Source organism: Meles meles, chromosome 20, assembly GCF_922984935.1.
Source record: "Meles meles chromosome 20, mMelMel3.1 paternal haplotype, whole genome shotgun sequence".
Lineage (NCBI taxonomy): Eukaryota > Metazoa > Chordata > Mammalia > Carnivora > Mustelidae > Meles > Meles meles.
In genome coordinates, this window is record NC_060085.1 from 13,342,919 (window position 1) to 13,356,123 (window position 13,205).

Sequence of the window (13,205 nt, forward strand, 5' to 3'; positions counted from 1 at the left end):
GGAGCTAAATAAGTAAATAAAATTTGAGTTTTTATTAAAGTAATGGATGACATAGAAAATCCCAATAGTACCAAAAAAAAAAAAAAAAAAAACCACACGGAGAGAAGTAGGCACCCAAGTACCTCTCCCCAAAGGCAGTTGCCCCCAGCATCCTGCAGAAACTGCCTCGCCATGGCAGGTCACCCTGCACCTCCTGTGTTGGGGTGCCCCCACCGGCTGGCACAAGGTGGTTTCTGTGATAGGGCGATTGACAGGCATCCCCGCCTCTGTGCAAGGGGACTACCCCTGTATGGGTGATTTCCTGTGCACACGTACCTGCTGGCAATTCCCAGACGCAGGACTCCTCAGTCAAACCATCCTCCCTGGGGGGCTCCTGTCCACCCTGCCCCAGAGTTGCCCAGCTGCCAGCCCCCCAGCCTTCCCTGCACAGGTTCCCTGTTCCACTCCTGGACAGCAGCAGGGGGGGGTCCTCATCTGGGTTCCCCTGTGTGCTGAGAGTGACATTGGCCACAAGCTGCCAAAAGACATAGGCGTGGCTGAATTTGTCGCGAGTACTGCTGGAAACAGTCCAGAAATGTGGGAGGCTCCTGGCTAGGACCCTGTCCAGCCGGAACTCTAGGCCTTGGTCCCCCACCCTGGGCTGGGGGCAGGGACCTCGGCGTCTCACCCTCAGCTGCACTGACTCTGTCCAGGACTGCTCGGTCACTTCCTGGCTGGTCCCTGTGACCTTGAGTGTGTGGCTAGATTAAGGCTCCCAGAACCAGGACATGGCCGCATCACTCCCCTTCTTTCACCCCTAGATCATTTCTCCCTCCTTGACCCCCTGCCGCCCCCTCAGGGTCCTCCTGCTCTCAGACGGTCCCCCTCCCCCACCGCCACCAGGACCCAACCCTGACCACACTGGTTGAGAACCTCCAGGGCAAGATACTCTAGGCCTCTCCCCAGACGGACATCAGAGGGGATTGTGTGCAGAAGACAGAAGGAGTACTCTCCCTGCTGAGGCCCTCGGCTTTTTTTTCAGCTGTACAGCAGGCCCCATCTGAGTGCAGGGATGTGGAGGGCTCAGAGGAGGGTGGTGGCTCAGGGACCCTCTGTGCCCTGTGTCCTGGGCTGGCCTGACCACCACTCTCAGGCTGAGGTATGGCCATGACCATTCCCAGCAGCCCCGGGCTGAGGATGGAGCCAGGACCAAAGAGGGCCAAAGGGGGCTCTTCTCCACTCCCAGTGTAGCATGGGTCAGCATCAGGGTTCCGGGCCGAGGACCAAGACCTCCTCAGATACCTTCAGTAGACTCGTCTCACAAAGTGCCTCCCCTCTCTGCACCTCACTTTGGGCCTGCCCGCCCAGGGGAGCGTGCTGGGGAATGAGGGAGGCCGCAGTAAGGCAGGCGGCCCCCAGAGGGGACCTGGGGTGCTCGGAGAGGGAAAGGATCAGTCACGGGCTCTAATCTCTGACCTGGGAGGCAGGGTTGTGATCCAGCCAGGCACAGACAGGAGGTAGGGAGAGGTTTCAGGAAGGGCCAAGAACCCGAGTACGTGACCTGGCGGGCTGTCATGGAAACAGGGGCTGCAGACACGACTGGGCAGCAGGAAGTAGCCACTTGGCCCATAGAGGCTTTCTGGGCTGGACGGGGGCTGAGGGAGGGGACTGCAGCCTGGAACTTCCTCCCCCATCTCGCCAGCCCAGCACCGGGACCTCGCGTGTCTAGGACTCTAGCCACAGGCCTTCTCAGCCCACACCGCGGGCCTGCCACAGGCTTGTGGGGGCAGGGGCTGGTTTATCTCCCTGGGTCCTGTCCACTCCTCCACTGGCAGTCAGGAAGCTGGGGGTGGGGGTCAGCCAGGCAGGAAGCCTGAGGTCAGCGGCCACAGCCCAGAGCAGCTGGTGCCGAGCCTTGACAGCATGTGGGCACTTGCGCTGCTGTGGCCCATGGTGCTGGGGTTCAGCCTGGAAGATGACAGCCAGAACAGCCTCACCTACGACGAGATGGGCAGCGCGGCGGAAGATAATGGTGAGTGACCTCGGGCCCTGTCTTGGAACTGGGGGGAGGCCTAGAGTTGAGGAGTGGGAGACAGGGAATTGGGAGGGGGGGTCCTCCAGCCCAGTCCTGAGCCCACAGGGCTGGGGGTGTGTGTCCAGCTCTAACCTACCAAGCTGAGGGCTCCTGAGAGCTGGGCCTGGATGTAGCTGCACCCACCCCCCCCCCACGGAAGCATCACGGGGCGGGGGCGGTGTAGGTGGAGGAAACGCCCAGACTCTCAACACCTGTATCCCCTTTCCCCCAGATGGCACACTGGGGCCCTTCACCGGGCCCCAGGAGGAGACCCCTCACTCCCCTCATCTGCGCAGCTTCCCGGGTCAGCTCTGGGCCAACAACAGCAACATTCTGGAGCTCCCAGACAGCTCTCGGGCACTGCTGCTGGGCTGGGTGTCCACGAGGCTGGTGCCCGCGCTCTACGGGCTGACCCTGCTGGTGGGGCTGCCCGCCAACGGCCTGGCGCTGTGGGTGCTGGCCACCCGGGTGCCGCGGCTGCCCTCCACCATGCTGCTGATGAACCTGGCGGTCGCTGACATCCTACTGGCCTTGACGCTGCCGCTGCGCGTTGCCTACCACCTGCAGAACCAGCACTGGCCGTTCGGCGAGACCGCCTGCCGCGCGACCACCGCCGCGCTTTACGGCCACATGTACGGCTCGGTGCTGCTGCTGGCGGCCGTCAGCCTGGACCGCTACCTCGGCGTGGTGCACCCGTTCCGCGCCCTCACCCTGCGAGGCTGGCGCATGGCCGCCGGGCTCTGCGCTGCGGCCTGGCTGGCAGCTGTCGCCCTGGCGCTGCCCCTGGCGCTGCAGCCGCAGACCTTCCGGTTGTCGCACTCGGACCACGTGCTGTGCCACGACGCGCTGCCCGTGGGCGCTCAGGCCTCCTACTGGCGGCCCGCCTTCCTCTGCCTGGCGGTGCTCGGCTGCTTCCTGCCGCTGCTGGTCATGCTGCTGAGCTACGGGGCCACCCTGTGCGCGCTGGCGGCCGGGGGCCCGCGCTACGGGCACGCGCGGGTGCTCACCGCGCTCGTGCTGGCCTCGGCCGTGGCCTTCTTCGTGCCCAGCAACGTCCTGCTGCTGCTGCACTACTCGGACCCGCGCCCCGACGCCTGGGGCGACCTGTACGCTGCCTACGTGCCCAGCCTGGCTCTCAGCACCCTCAACAGCTGCGTGGACCCCTTCATCTACTACTACGTATCTGTGGAGTTCAGGGACAAGGTGCGGGAGGGGCTGCTCTGCGGGGCTCGGGGCGCCTCCACAGCCTCCAGGGAGGGGGTCACCCAGGGCACACGGTCCACCTCGCTCGTGTGACGCCCCCCCAGAAGGCGGGGCAAATAGAGAGGGGGGTTGCAGGGGGTCGAGCGGGGGCTCTCCCTCCCAATTCACGTCTATGGGGAACCTCTGAATGGGAGCTTATCTGGAAATAGGGTCCCTTTGCAGGTGTTATTAAAATTTGGTCACACTGGCGGAGGGGGAGACCCTAAATCCCCTGTGACCAGTGTCCTTATAAGGAGAGGCCACACATACACACAGGGAAGGAGGTCATCTGAACCCGAAGGCAGACGGGGGTGACGCAGCCGCAGCCAGGGAACAGGACGACTGCTAGCAGCCACCAGAAGCCAGGTGGGCAGCCTGAGACACCCTCCCTCGGAGTCCCCCCAGAGAAGCTGCCCACACCTTGATCTCAAGCTTATGGCCTCCAGAACTGTCAGAGAATAAATTTGTTGTTTTAAGTCACCTGTTTTGTGTGTTTTGGTTAGAGCAGTGCAAAAAAATTAATATGGGGGTTAAATGCATATTCCCAGGCCCAGCCTGCTCCCTCGCGTCCGAGGTGGTGTGGAGGCAAGGCTGATGGTCACGTGTACCAGGTGCAGGACGCCTCCCAGGAGAAGGCTCAGCCCCCACTCCCTCATGGCTCAGGTGACGAGGAGGCTGCTTGGCAGTCCTCCTTCCCCAAAGCCCAGGGTCTAGCTCTGGGATGGGCTTCAGAGCTTGGGCATCTCCTGGACAATCACTGTAGAGGCCCTCATTCTGCTCCCCAAGCCCTGGTGTGGCCTGTCATTGGGACACACAGGACTGTCACCTTCTGTCACACTGGCGGCAGGACAGTACCTCTTCCCCTTAACCCAAGGTCTGACTCTTCTTGATGTTAATGTCCCCCACCACCCCAGAACCAGGTGGGTGGGCAACTGGAGAGTGGACGGGTGGCCCTGGTGTGGGGGAGGGCTACAACCCCGCGCCCCCCACCCGGAGCTGTTTACCCTGGGTCTGAGCTGTTCTGAATGCAGGGGAAGGGTACCTACCACATGGGGAAGGGAAGCCACTGACCCCATCCTGGAGAACAGCATGGGGTGCTGTGTCCGGAGTCATGGAGGCATCAACTGTGGGAGTAAGCAGGCTCCCCCAAGACAGAGGGGAGTGGGGGCCATTCTTGGGCACCCCATTAGGGCCCATATATATCTGGCTTAGGGAAAAATGAGCCAGTGGGCGGGGAGCCCCAGGACACACGCACGCGCCGGCAAGCCTGGAGAAGTGTAAGATCAGCGCAGTGTGCCCATGTCAATAGCGTGGTTGACCGAGTAGGAGTTTTCCAAGATGTTACCGCGGGGTGGGGAGGGGGTGCTGGGTGAACGGTACTCGGGACCTCTCTGTACCGGCAAAATTTCTTACAAATGCACGGGAGCCTACGATTACGTTGGGGTGCAGGTATTTGAAACTCCTCCCCACTGGCTCCAAAAGGCTCAGCTGGAGACTGGAGAACAGAGGTAATAGGGGGCCTGATGGGAGCTGAGGCTCCCACCCTCCGGGCTGCCCCCGCCCCCAGGCCAAAGCCTGTCTGTGACTCTGGAAGTGAGCTTTTATTATGGGAGTGGCCTCCACAGGGAACAGGGGGGCTCGTGGGGGTGAGGGAAGCGGGAAGTGGCCGGGGTGGCACACCAGGGACCCACTGGCTGGGCAGTGCCCTCAGGGTTTCTGTGCTGTCCCTGCTGGAGGTCAGAGATGAGCAGCATTGGCAGCAATAAATACCACCGCACAGGGGAGAAGACAGACCATGCCCGTGCGGGACCAGAGACAGGCGTCCCCTGAGGATCACAAAGAGGAATGTGACCACAGCTGAGGGGGAAACCCTCTCAGGTCTGGTTGCAGAGCTGGGCTCCCTCTCCAGGATGCTGGGAGAGGGCAGTCCCCATGTGGGGTGCCAGGAGGTCAGGGTTTCAGGGGGTGAGGCCCTGAGGCTTTCCCTGAGGGCCTGGCACTGTCGGCACCAAACATTGGGGGACCCCTGGGGTGAAATGGGGTGTAGGGACTGTGACCATTAGGGGACAATTCGAGGTCTAGGTCCAGGGGCCAATCAGCCCAGGTGCCCCAAAGGGAGTCCAAGCTTTGCATTTTGGGGAAAGGCGGCTTGTTTCGCTTCGAAGTTGGTGATGAGAGGATGGATGCCATCTATGTCCCTGATTTGGCTAAATGTCATCGTGTCTCTTCCATCAGAAGCCTTTGGCCACAGGTCCTTCTCAGGAACGTCCCCTCTCCTGGAGCGGGAGCTGCTCCGGCCCAAGGAGGGGGTTGCCCAGCCCCAAGTGAGGCTGGGGAGGCGGGGGGATCGAGGCCGACCCTCCTGTTGACAGAGGGCTAGGAGGAGACCCGTCATCCATAGAGGCAGGTCTTTGCGTTCTGGGCATCAGGTTCATTTGGAAGCCAGAGTCACCAGGGATGGAGTCAAGGGAGCTCTCCCATCAGTGGCCCCCTTCTGGGGGTGCCGACAGGGACAGGATGCAGCCAGGTCAAGTCCTCCTGCTCAGAGCGTTAGGAAGAGAAGCCACTCTGACTGGCGAGAGGAAAAGAGAAAGACACCGTGGGCTGCCAGGCCTGCAGGGCACCGGCATGCCCTTTGCTAAACCCGCCTCCACGTCCGTGGCCCAACCTGGCTGCCTCTGCCCATTGGAACAGGTGTGTCCCCCCTGGAAAGGACCCTCAGGACCCTGGCCACCCCCACCGGGTCACAGTGATGGGACAGCTTGTTCACTTCTGACCCGCACAATGTGGGTGGATAGCACGGGAATGCCAAGTGAGAAAAGCCAATCTCAAGAGGATTCCGTTTACACAGCATTCCCAGAACGACAGACTCTCTGGTGGGGTGGGGGGAGGGGGAGCGCGGCTCTAAAAGGGAAGCTGTTGCGTATCTTGCCTATGGTGGGGGAAAACTCGCTGTGGGGGAAAACTGCAGACTCAGTTGTGACAGCGGGGAAATAAACAAGTAAACTGCAAAGTTTAAGGGTGTATATTCTAATCCCCGGAGCTGAATCAAAACGGAATGCTACAAAAGTATTCCGTAAGTACAAAAGGGGCACATGGAAGAAAAAAAATGGAACAAATACTGAAACAAGAGCCATTGGCCCAGCTCTACCTGTAATTATCTTAAGTGCACACGGACCAAATGCCAGTGTCCAATGACCTCCCCCCTCCCCTGGACCTTGGCTATAAACCCCCACGTTTTCTTGTAGTATTCAGAGCTGGGTCCTGTCTTCCTCTCTCCTGCTAGACCCCACCACAGGATCCTGCTTCCTATCTCCAGTCCGCTCCCTTGAACAGTCTTCCCTGCCATCTTAACAAAGGTCATGAATAACTTCTTTCTTTAACAGGGTCCCAGGGTGCCCCATGGGCAGGTGTGTCCTGGGGTTGTATCCTCAGGAGGACTCGGCCTCGCCATACTCAGACAGGCTGTTCTCTGATGTGTGTTGGACTGTGGGGAGAAGAGAGAATGGATCCCCCATTTTGTTCCTGGAAACCTGCAGGCTGACCTATCTAATGGTTACTGTCACTTCAGGTCAGGTCCAGGGCAAGTAGGGGGAAGGAGACGGGGGGGGGTCTTAGTTCTCACCTGTCCTCTGCCTCCCCTTCCAAGTCCATCACCTCATGGCCATGGCCAGCTGCCAGGTGCCCAGAGTCTGGGGGAGCTGGGTCATAGTCATAGCTGTAGGAGGCAGAGGCTGGTGTCAGCTGCTCTGGAAGGAAGGTGGGGCTAGGTTGGTAGGAGAGCACTGGAGGGAGAGTATCTGGATTGCAGACAGCCCCGGGAGAGACGGTGAAAAGGAGATAACGTGTCCCAGAGCAACAGGCAGGAAGTGGGAGGTCATAAGGGTTAGGGAAGGGGACACAGAGCTCAGAGATGGGTAGATGCAGAAAGGCACAAACTAGGGGTGGGGGTGGGGAGAGACTATGTAAGACTGAGGAGCCACAGAAACACAGACGCAAGGAACCAGAGATGGGGGAGGACACAAAGCCTAAGGAACGGAGACAAAAAGACAGAGACTGGAGGAGAGATGCAAGGGGCACCGTTGTGGGGGAAGCTGGGAGGATCAGGGAAAGACAGGGAATCAAGGGCTGTGAGAGAGGGAGGGCTGGGGCTTAGGGGAGAGGAGAGGAAGAGAGTGATGCTAGACAGGAGGGAGGAGGTGATGGGGAGGAGGAGATAGACAGGACGGAGAGGTGATGAAGAAGATAGGGCAATGCACTATGTCCAGGGGGAGGTCCCAGAGGCCAGACCCAAGGTGGGTCCTCACCGAGGGCACAGTGGCTAGGGGACACGGGCTCCAATCCAGCGCGGCCTAGGCAGGCAGCCTCCTGCAGGTGGCAGGCGCTGGTGTAGACGACTCCGTTGGAGCCGCACACGGGGTCCCCACCGGCGCTACAGTCGCGGGCGCAGCCACAGCGCGTAATCTTCGCCCCCTCCTCTGGGGAAGCCACAGGACCCCGCTCCACCGGGGACCAGCCTGGGGGCGAAGCGAAGTCGGCAGGGTCTTCGGGACCCCAACCCCCAGCTGGTCGGCGCTGGAGTGGGGGAAAAAATCCCTGGGGGCAGGGATTACCACCTTTCACAGGGTGGGGACTGGGGCGCGACAGTTACTAGAGTCCCTGAGCCCTGAGCTGGTGTAATTTCATGCAAGTATTTGCCTACTATTTGCGGAAACAAATAAAAGTTATCAACGAAGGCAGTCTAAACTTATTTCAAAATGTTTAAAAAATAAAGAATAGGGCCCCAGCCCCGCCCAGACCTCTGCTGTGGCCCACTCGCTCACTTCATGGCCAGGGACCTGGAGTTCCTATATCTCTGGTTTGTGGAAGAAGGGGCCCCACGAGTTCTGCTCTGGGAGCCCTCCCACCCCAATTGGCTCCACCCTCTCCCCAATCTCAAGTGCACCCCAGCTCGGCCCTGTCCCTCCTCACCGCCCGCCCACAGCCCGCTCGACCACGCCCCTTCCCACTGCCCGCCCACACCCTGCTCCGCCCGTCCCTGCCCACTCCCGGCCCCGCCCCCTCCCACTGGCCCCTTCCCATCGCCCGCCCAATAGGCCTCTCGGCCCGCCCCTGCCCACCTCCCGGCCCCGCCCCACTCGGCCCCGCCCCCACTCGGCCCCGCCCCACTCGGCCCCGCCCCTGCCCACAGCCGCCCGCCCACACACCGCTCGGCCCTGCCACCAAAGTGTGCGCCCTTGACGGAGGTCCCGGCCTTTACCAAGCTGTCCTCCTCGGCCTGGAGACCCCGCTTCCCCGTTCTGATCTGAGCTCCAAGAGGACGGTCGGGGTGACTGGTGATAGGGGAGGCAGTGGCCCGCGCACTCACCGGGGCCCTGGGCTGGAGCGCGCTCCACCTCGTTGCACGCAGGTCCCGCGCACAGCTCCTGGGCAAGCGGACTTAGGGCACTGACGTTGTAGAAGCGTGTGGCTTCGAAGGCTGCGGGACGAGGCAGGGGAAGAGTGACCAAGTGATGGGGTGACAAGATGAGGAACCGAGCTGGGGGTGCATTTGGGCGCGGGCCTACCAGGCTCATAGTAGTCGTACACAGAGACCGGCAGCGCGGACGTCCTGCCCACCACATGTTCACGCAGCGCCCGGAACCGCACGCAGGTCAGGCACCGGCTGGGGATCTGCAGGGTTAGCAGACCGGCTCGGACCTGGCTGCGGCCACTGGGTTCAGGGATAAGCTATAGCCCCTATGCTCTGCTATTCATCAAAGCGTGGGCCCCCAAAACTGGCCGATTTCGGGGTACCCAGGAGGCGTGAAACACAGAAACCTGATTCCACTCAATCCCGTGGGTCCTTCCATCCTACCTGGGAAAACATCTCTGCTGGTCTTTGACTCCCCACTCCGGCCCCCTCCCCCCACCAATCTGCTGTGTGTCTCTGTGGATTTACCTGTTCTGGACATTTCATATACACCGTGTTAGCACTATGAAGCCTTTTGCGTCTGGCTTCTTTCACTCCGCATGTTTTCCAGGTTCATCTACAGGCATCCAGTCTGCATTCCTTCTTTGTGTCTGAACACTATTCCATCCCCTCCCAACTTTTTCCACCCAGGTGAGCTGGCGGGGGCACTAAGCCACCAGCTCACCATCTCTACCTGGATGGATTGTCCCCGTTTCTTTTTCATGCTATGAGATGGTTGCCGGAACCGCCTTGACAGCTCTCTACCCTCACCCACGTGGGTTCTGTAGAAGCCTCCACCCCTGCCCGCGCCCCCACCCCAGGACAGTACCTCATCAAAGTAGAAGAGCACTCTGCGTCCGGCCACCTCGTACCTTTTCAGCGTGAAATGCTTGTCAAAGAGCAGCTGGCAAGGAAGCCAGAGGTCAGGGTGCACTCAGTCCCTCCCCCCAGTGCCTGCTTCCTCCCCCGTATCTTCGTATCTTCGGAGCCAGCACTGGTCAGTGGGAGGTGGGCCAAGGCCCCAGAGGCTGGCGACTTGCCTGTGGTCATCCAGCTAGTCCCCATGGGTCTGGGCCGGGACCAAGGGATGGCGGTCAAAGCTCCCCAGACCTTGACAGTCCACCCAGCGCCAGGGAGAGGGGATGTAAGGCTGGTTACCCCTCTCCCGAGCTCTCCTGCCTTCCCTTCCCTCCGCTTCCCCTCCTGCAGCCTCCCTGTATCCAGCCCCAGCCCTAGTGCCCGGCTGAGCCAGGCCACCTGCTTTGACCTCAGCTGCAACATTCAGCCACCATCCAGCCTGGGACATCCCCATTTTTGATACAAAAACCCAAGGCCTCTGTGCCGGCCCTTCTCCTTACCCTGGTGCTCTGCCCAGCCTCCCTGATCACCCCTACCCCCCAGGAGAGGCCTGCCTTTCCTTCTCCGTCCTCCCCACACTGCAGACCTCCTCCGGCCTTGGGCAAGATAGCTCCCGCCTACCGGCGCCACCTCACCTGCTCCAGGCTCTCGCGGTCCACCCGGAAGCCCGAGAGTAGGGGCACCTCTAGGACGGCCATATTGGAGGACCCCGCATGCAGCCACCTTCCAGTGAGAGGAGAGACAGACCCTGGAGCTCAAGACCCGTGGCGGAACTCAAGGCTCCCTCCGACCCCCACAATCACCACGGCTGAAGTCCTAGGGAGCCCACCCTGGGCCTGGCTGCGTGGCCCATCGGTACAAACACAGCTGGCCGGACGACCGGTCAGCCCATTTCACACCCGAGACCCTAAGACCGTAAGGAGAGGGCTTTGGGGAGGGTTCTGGGCCTGACTGAGGCCTGCTGACTCTGGGCCGTGCTTGCCCCGAACCCCAAGCTATGTCCCCAGTACAGGAAGCAGCTCCGTGGGGCCATGGGAGCCGCGGTGACCGGGGATCCCCAGTCACTGCCCAGGGCCAGCCCTCTATGTCCCCTTCTGTGACATGAGGTGTGCATAACTGGCCTCTGGGGCTTGCTCTGGCCCAGGCCCTCCTGGTGCCCGGTGCCAGTGACAAGGAGGATGACCTTCACAGAGGGACCTCCAGACTCTGGGCCCAAGGGCCATGGCAGCCACAGCCCCTGGGGAGGCTTCCTGTGGGGGTGCGGCCTGAGCATGCCCATAACTGGATGGCACATAGGGGTTCTTTCTGAAACACCTGAGAGAGGGGTAAAGACGTCCCCAGCAGGCCCGATGGGGCCAGAGAGCTGGGGCCAGCCCGGCTGCTTCCTACTCCCCCTACCCCAGTTGATGGCAGGTTGAAGGTCATGGCAGAGGAGGGCAGCCTTGGCAGCTCCAATGGGCTTTGGATACCATGACAACATCCACCTCTGCGCTCCCAACTCGGCACTAAGGTAACGAGCATCCTCTAAGGGCAGCTGTCCGTGCCCTCCCCGAAGACCCTCTGTGGCCTGGTCCCCGGTCACCGTCAGGGAACCCGGGGACCTCGGTCTGGCACATCAGGCAGAGGCCACAAACAGCGGTCCCCGCCTGGGCCACCTGTCTCACCTGTCACTGGGGTCTGCTGCATCCATCTGGAAGTTTCCATCTCCCTCCTCATTTCAAAACCCATCTGCGGTCTAAGTGCCTGACAGTAAGCATTTGACTGCAAAAGCATCCATCCCAAACACATCCATTTGGATCAACATATTGCCAGCTGTGTGACCCAGCTACAGATAAGCACCTAGATAAGGGAGCCAGGTGCCCCCCCCATGAAGTGCCCCTTTTATAAGACGCTGGGACCCTGGGTCCCAAGATAATTGAGCCGCTCTTCCCTTCCCGCTCCCTCATTCCTGCGCTTATCTTTTTAAAATTTGCCAATAAGAGGGGACTGGTGAAACCCTAGGCCCCCACCCTCTGCCCCAATAAAAGCCAAAGCCCCACCCACGTCCAGAGTTTCTGCCTGTGACCTCACTGTGAAGCCCCGGGTGTGCCCGGTAACCTCCAGGAGCAGTGGGTACGGAACCCCGTTCCTCAAGGTTCCCTGATGGTTCTTGCTGACATATCTTGCAACCGCAGCAGGAACCACCAGGGCTGGTCCAGCCACCGCAGTGGGAAATGCAGCAGGGGCCAGAGCCGTGCCGCGGGCATTCCAGCTGACGGCATCACAGTCCACAGGCTCAGACTGAGCATCTGCTCAGCGCCCTGGTCCCTGGAGGCCATGCTCCTCAAACATGGCCCTCCTCGGAGGCCCAGGCAGCAGTGTCGGCCAGTGGGGAGGTGGCCTTACCTGGCGCACACCTCCAGGGTCACCTGGTACTCCTGCTGATGCTGGTCGGCTGCCGGGTCGTCGTCATCAGCGGAGGAGGCGGGAGCGGGGGTCCGCCACGGCTCAGCCTCGGGCTCCTGCAGGCTCACGAACAGCTGGAAGGCTGGCTTGGCCACCGGGTCCGGCACATGGTAGGTGACATCAATCTGGGGAGTGTGCGAGGACCAAGGCTTAAGGAGCCCCGGGTGGGGGGAGGGGAGAGGCAGCAGCAGGGCCAGAATAAAGATGGAAGCGGTATCCGCGACAGACGTGGGGACTACTGTTCACTTCATTTCGCCCTACAATTGCCCAAGCAAGTGTAGGGTCCGACTGCCATCCCCTTCGCACTCTTGTCAAGCCCAGGTCCCACAGCCTCCGGGCCTCTCCCACCTAGCCACCGTGTTGTCTGGGCTCCCGTTTTCGAGATGGGGAAGCTGAGGCTTCCAGCATCTCCAGGCCGACTTGCCCTCTGCCCTCTAGCCGGAGCCCACAAGACCAGAATGCAGCTTAAGTCCCAGGGCCTGGCGACCGGGAGGCTGCAGGGAGGGCGAGGCTCAGGCATCCTGGTCCAGGGACTGAGGGAGGATTCCTGGGGGAGGTGTCCTGGTCCGGGCAGCAGCAGGGAGAATAAACATGGGCCAATTCCGCAGGTGGGGGAGAGTGTCAGCTTATGGTCGGAGACCCCTGGATCAAGTGCCGGTCAGGTGGATTTTCGTGGCGGGGAGCCACACGCGAGAGGAGGTACAGCCACGGCTGTGTTGCAGGGGCCACAGTCTGAGCTTGGAGCCCAGGTTCCAGATGCCCCCACGAGCACCCGGTGTCCCCGCAGGCTCACCTGCATCAGGCAGCAGCCTTCACCCCTGGCGCTCACGAACAGCCCCGTGGGGAGGCTGGGGATCTGCAAGAGCGAGGACACCGTGATGCCCTCTGCAGGGGGCGGGCAGCGGGGAGGGGCCCCCAACGCCCGGTCTGGGAATACACACCGCCGCCGTCTGCAGAACCTTCTGGTTGGCCCTGTGCAGCTCGAAGGTCTCCTGGTAGTCCAGGTTGGTGGAGGCCAGGGAGACGGTGAGGTTGACGCTGCCAGCATGGGACAAGATGGCATACTCCGCCAGGGCCTGCAGAGCCACGCAGGTGTCCTGGGGTAGACGAGGAGGAGGTGCTGGCAGCCCCGGGGACAGGTCAGCCCACAGGCTC

At 61.4% G+C, this 13,205-nt stretch overlaps 2 protein-coding genes across 10 annotated transcripts in view; one reads left to right on the forward strand and one right to left on the reverse strand.

Annotated features, from left to right (window-relative positions):
* The first annotated feature begins 1,683 nt into the window (after window positions 1–1,683).
* Window positions 1,684–3,735, forward strand: F2RL3 (F2R like thrombin or trypsin receptor 3). Of its 2 annotated transcripts, XM_045991736.1 has the most exons (3): window positions 1,684–2,011; window positions 2,286–3,256; window positions 3,572–3,735. In XM_045991736.1, exons 1-3 carry the CDS (start codon window positions 1,903–1,905, stop codon window positions 3,608–3,610), a joined length of 1,119 nt encoding a protein of 372 aa, XP_045847692.1. In that variant the 5' UTR covers window positions 1,684–1,902; the 3' UTR covers window positions 3,611–3,735. The 2 variants fall into 2 exon arrangements, with proteins under 2 accessions (XP_045847692.1, XP_045847691.1); XM_045991735.1 differs by having other exon boundaries at window positions 2,286–3,713.
* A 955-nt stretch (window positions 3,736–4,690) lies between these two features.
* Window positions 4,691–13,205, reverse strand: part of CPAMD8 (C3 and PZP like alpha-2-macroglobulin domain containing 8) — a 69,947-nt gene continuing 61,432 nt past the window's right edge. For 2 of the 8 annotated variants that reach the window (XM_045991809.1, XM_045991806.1), the window contains 10 exons: window positions 12,992–13,147; window positions 12,844–12,906; window positions 11,991–12,175; window positions 10,241–10,328; window positions 9,577–9,651; window positions 8,863–8,968; window positions 8,664–8,774; window positions 7,603–7,812; window positions 6,921–7,044; window positions 4,691–5,863 (listed from right to left, as the gene is read on the reverse strand). In XM_045991809.1, coding sequence (XP_045847765.1) covers window positions 5,824–5,863; window positions 6,921–7,044; window positions 7,603–7,812; window positions 8,664–8,774; window positions 8,863–8,968; window positions 9,577–9,651; window positions 10,241–10,328; window positions 11,991–12,175; window positions 12,844–12,906; window positions 12,992–13,147 — 1,158 coding nt within the window. In that variant the 3' untranslated portion in view covers window positions 4,691–5,823. Of the gene's footprint in view, window positions 5,868–6,534; window positions 6,783–6,920; window positions 7,045–7,602; window positions 7,892–8,663; window positions 8,775–8,862; window positions 8,969–9,576; window positions 9,652–10,240; window positions 10,329–11,990; window positions 12,176–12,843; window positions 12,907–12,991; window positions 13,148–13,205 lie in introns of those variants that run through there. The other 6 variants (XR_006816496.1, XR_006816495.1, XM_045991808.1 and 3 more) reach the window with 6 other exon arrangements.

Excerpts from the sequence above, each read along its gene's own strand:
- F2RL3 (XM_045991735.1), top strand. The coding sequence starts at position 1,903 with ATGTGGGCACTTGCGCTGCTGTGGCCCATGGTGCTGGGGTTCAGCCTG. Across the intron at positions 2,012-2,285 it reads CAGCGCGGCGGAAGATAATG|ATGGCACACTGGGGCCCTTC; the intron begins GTGAGTGACCTC and ends CCTTTCCCCCAG.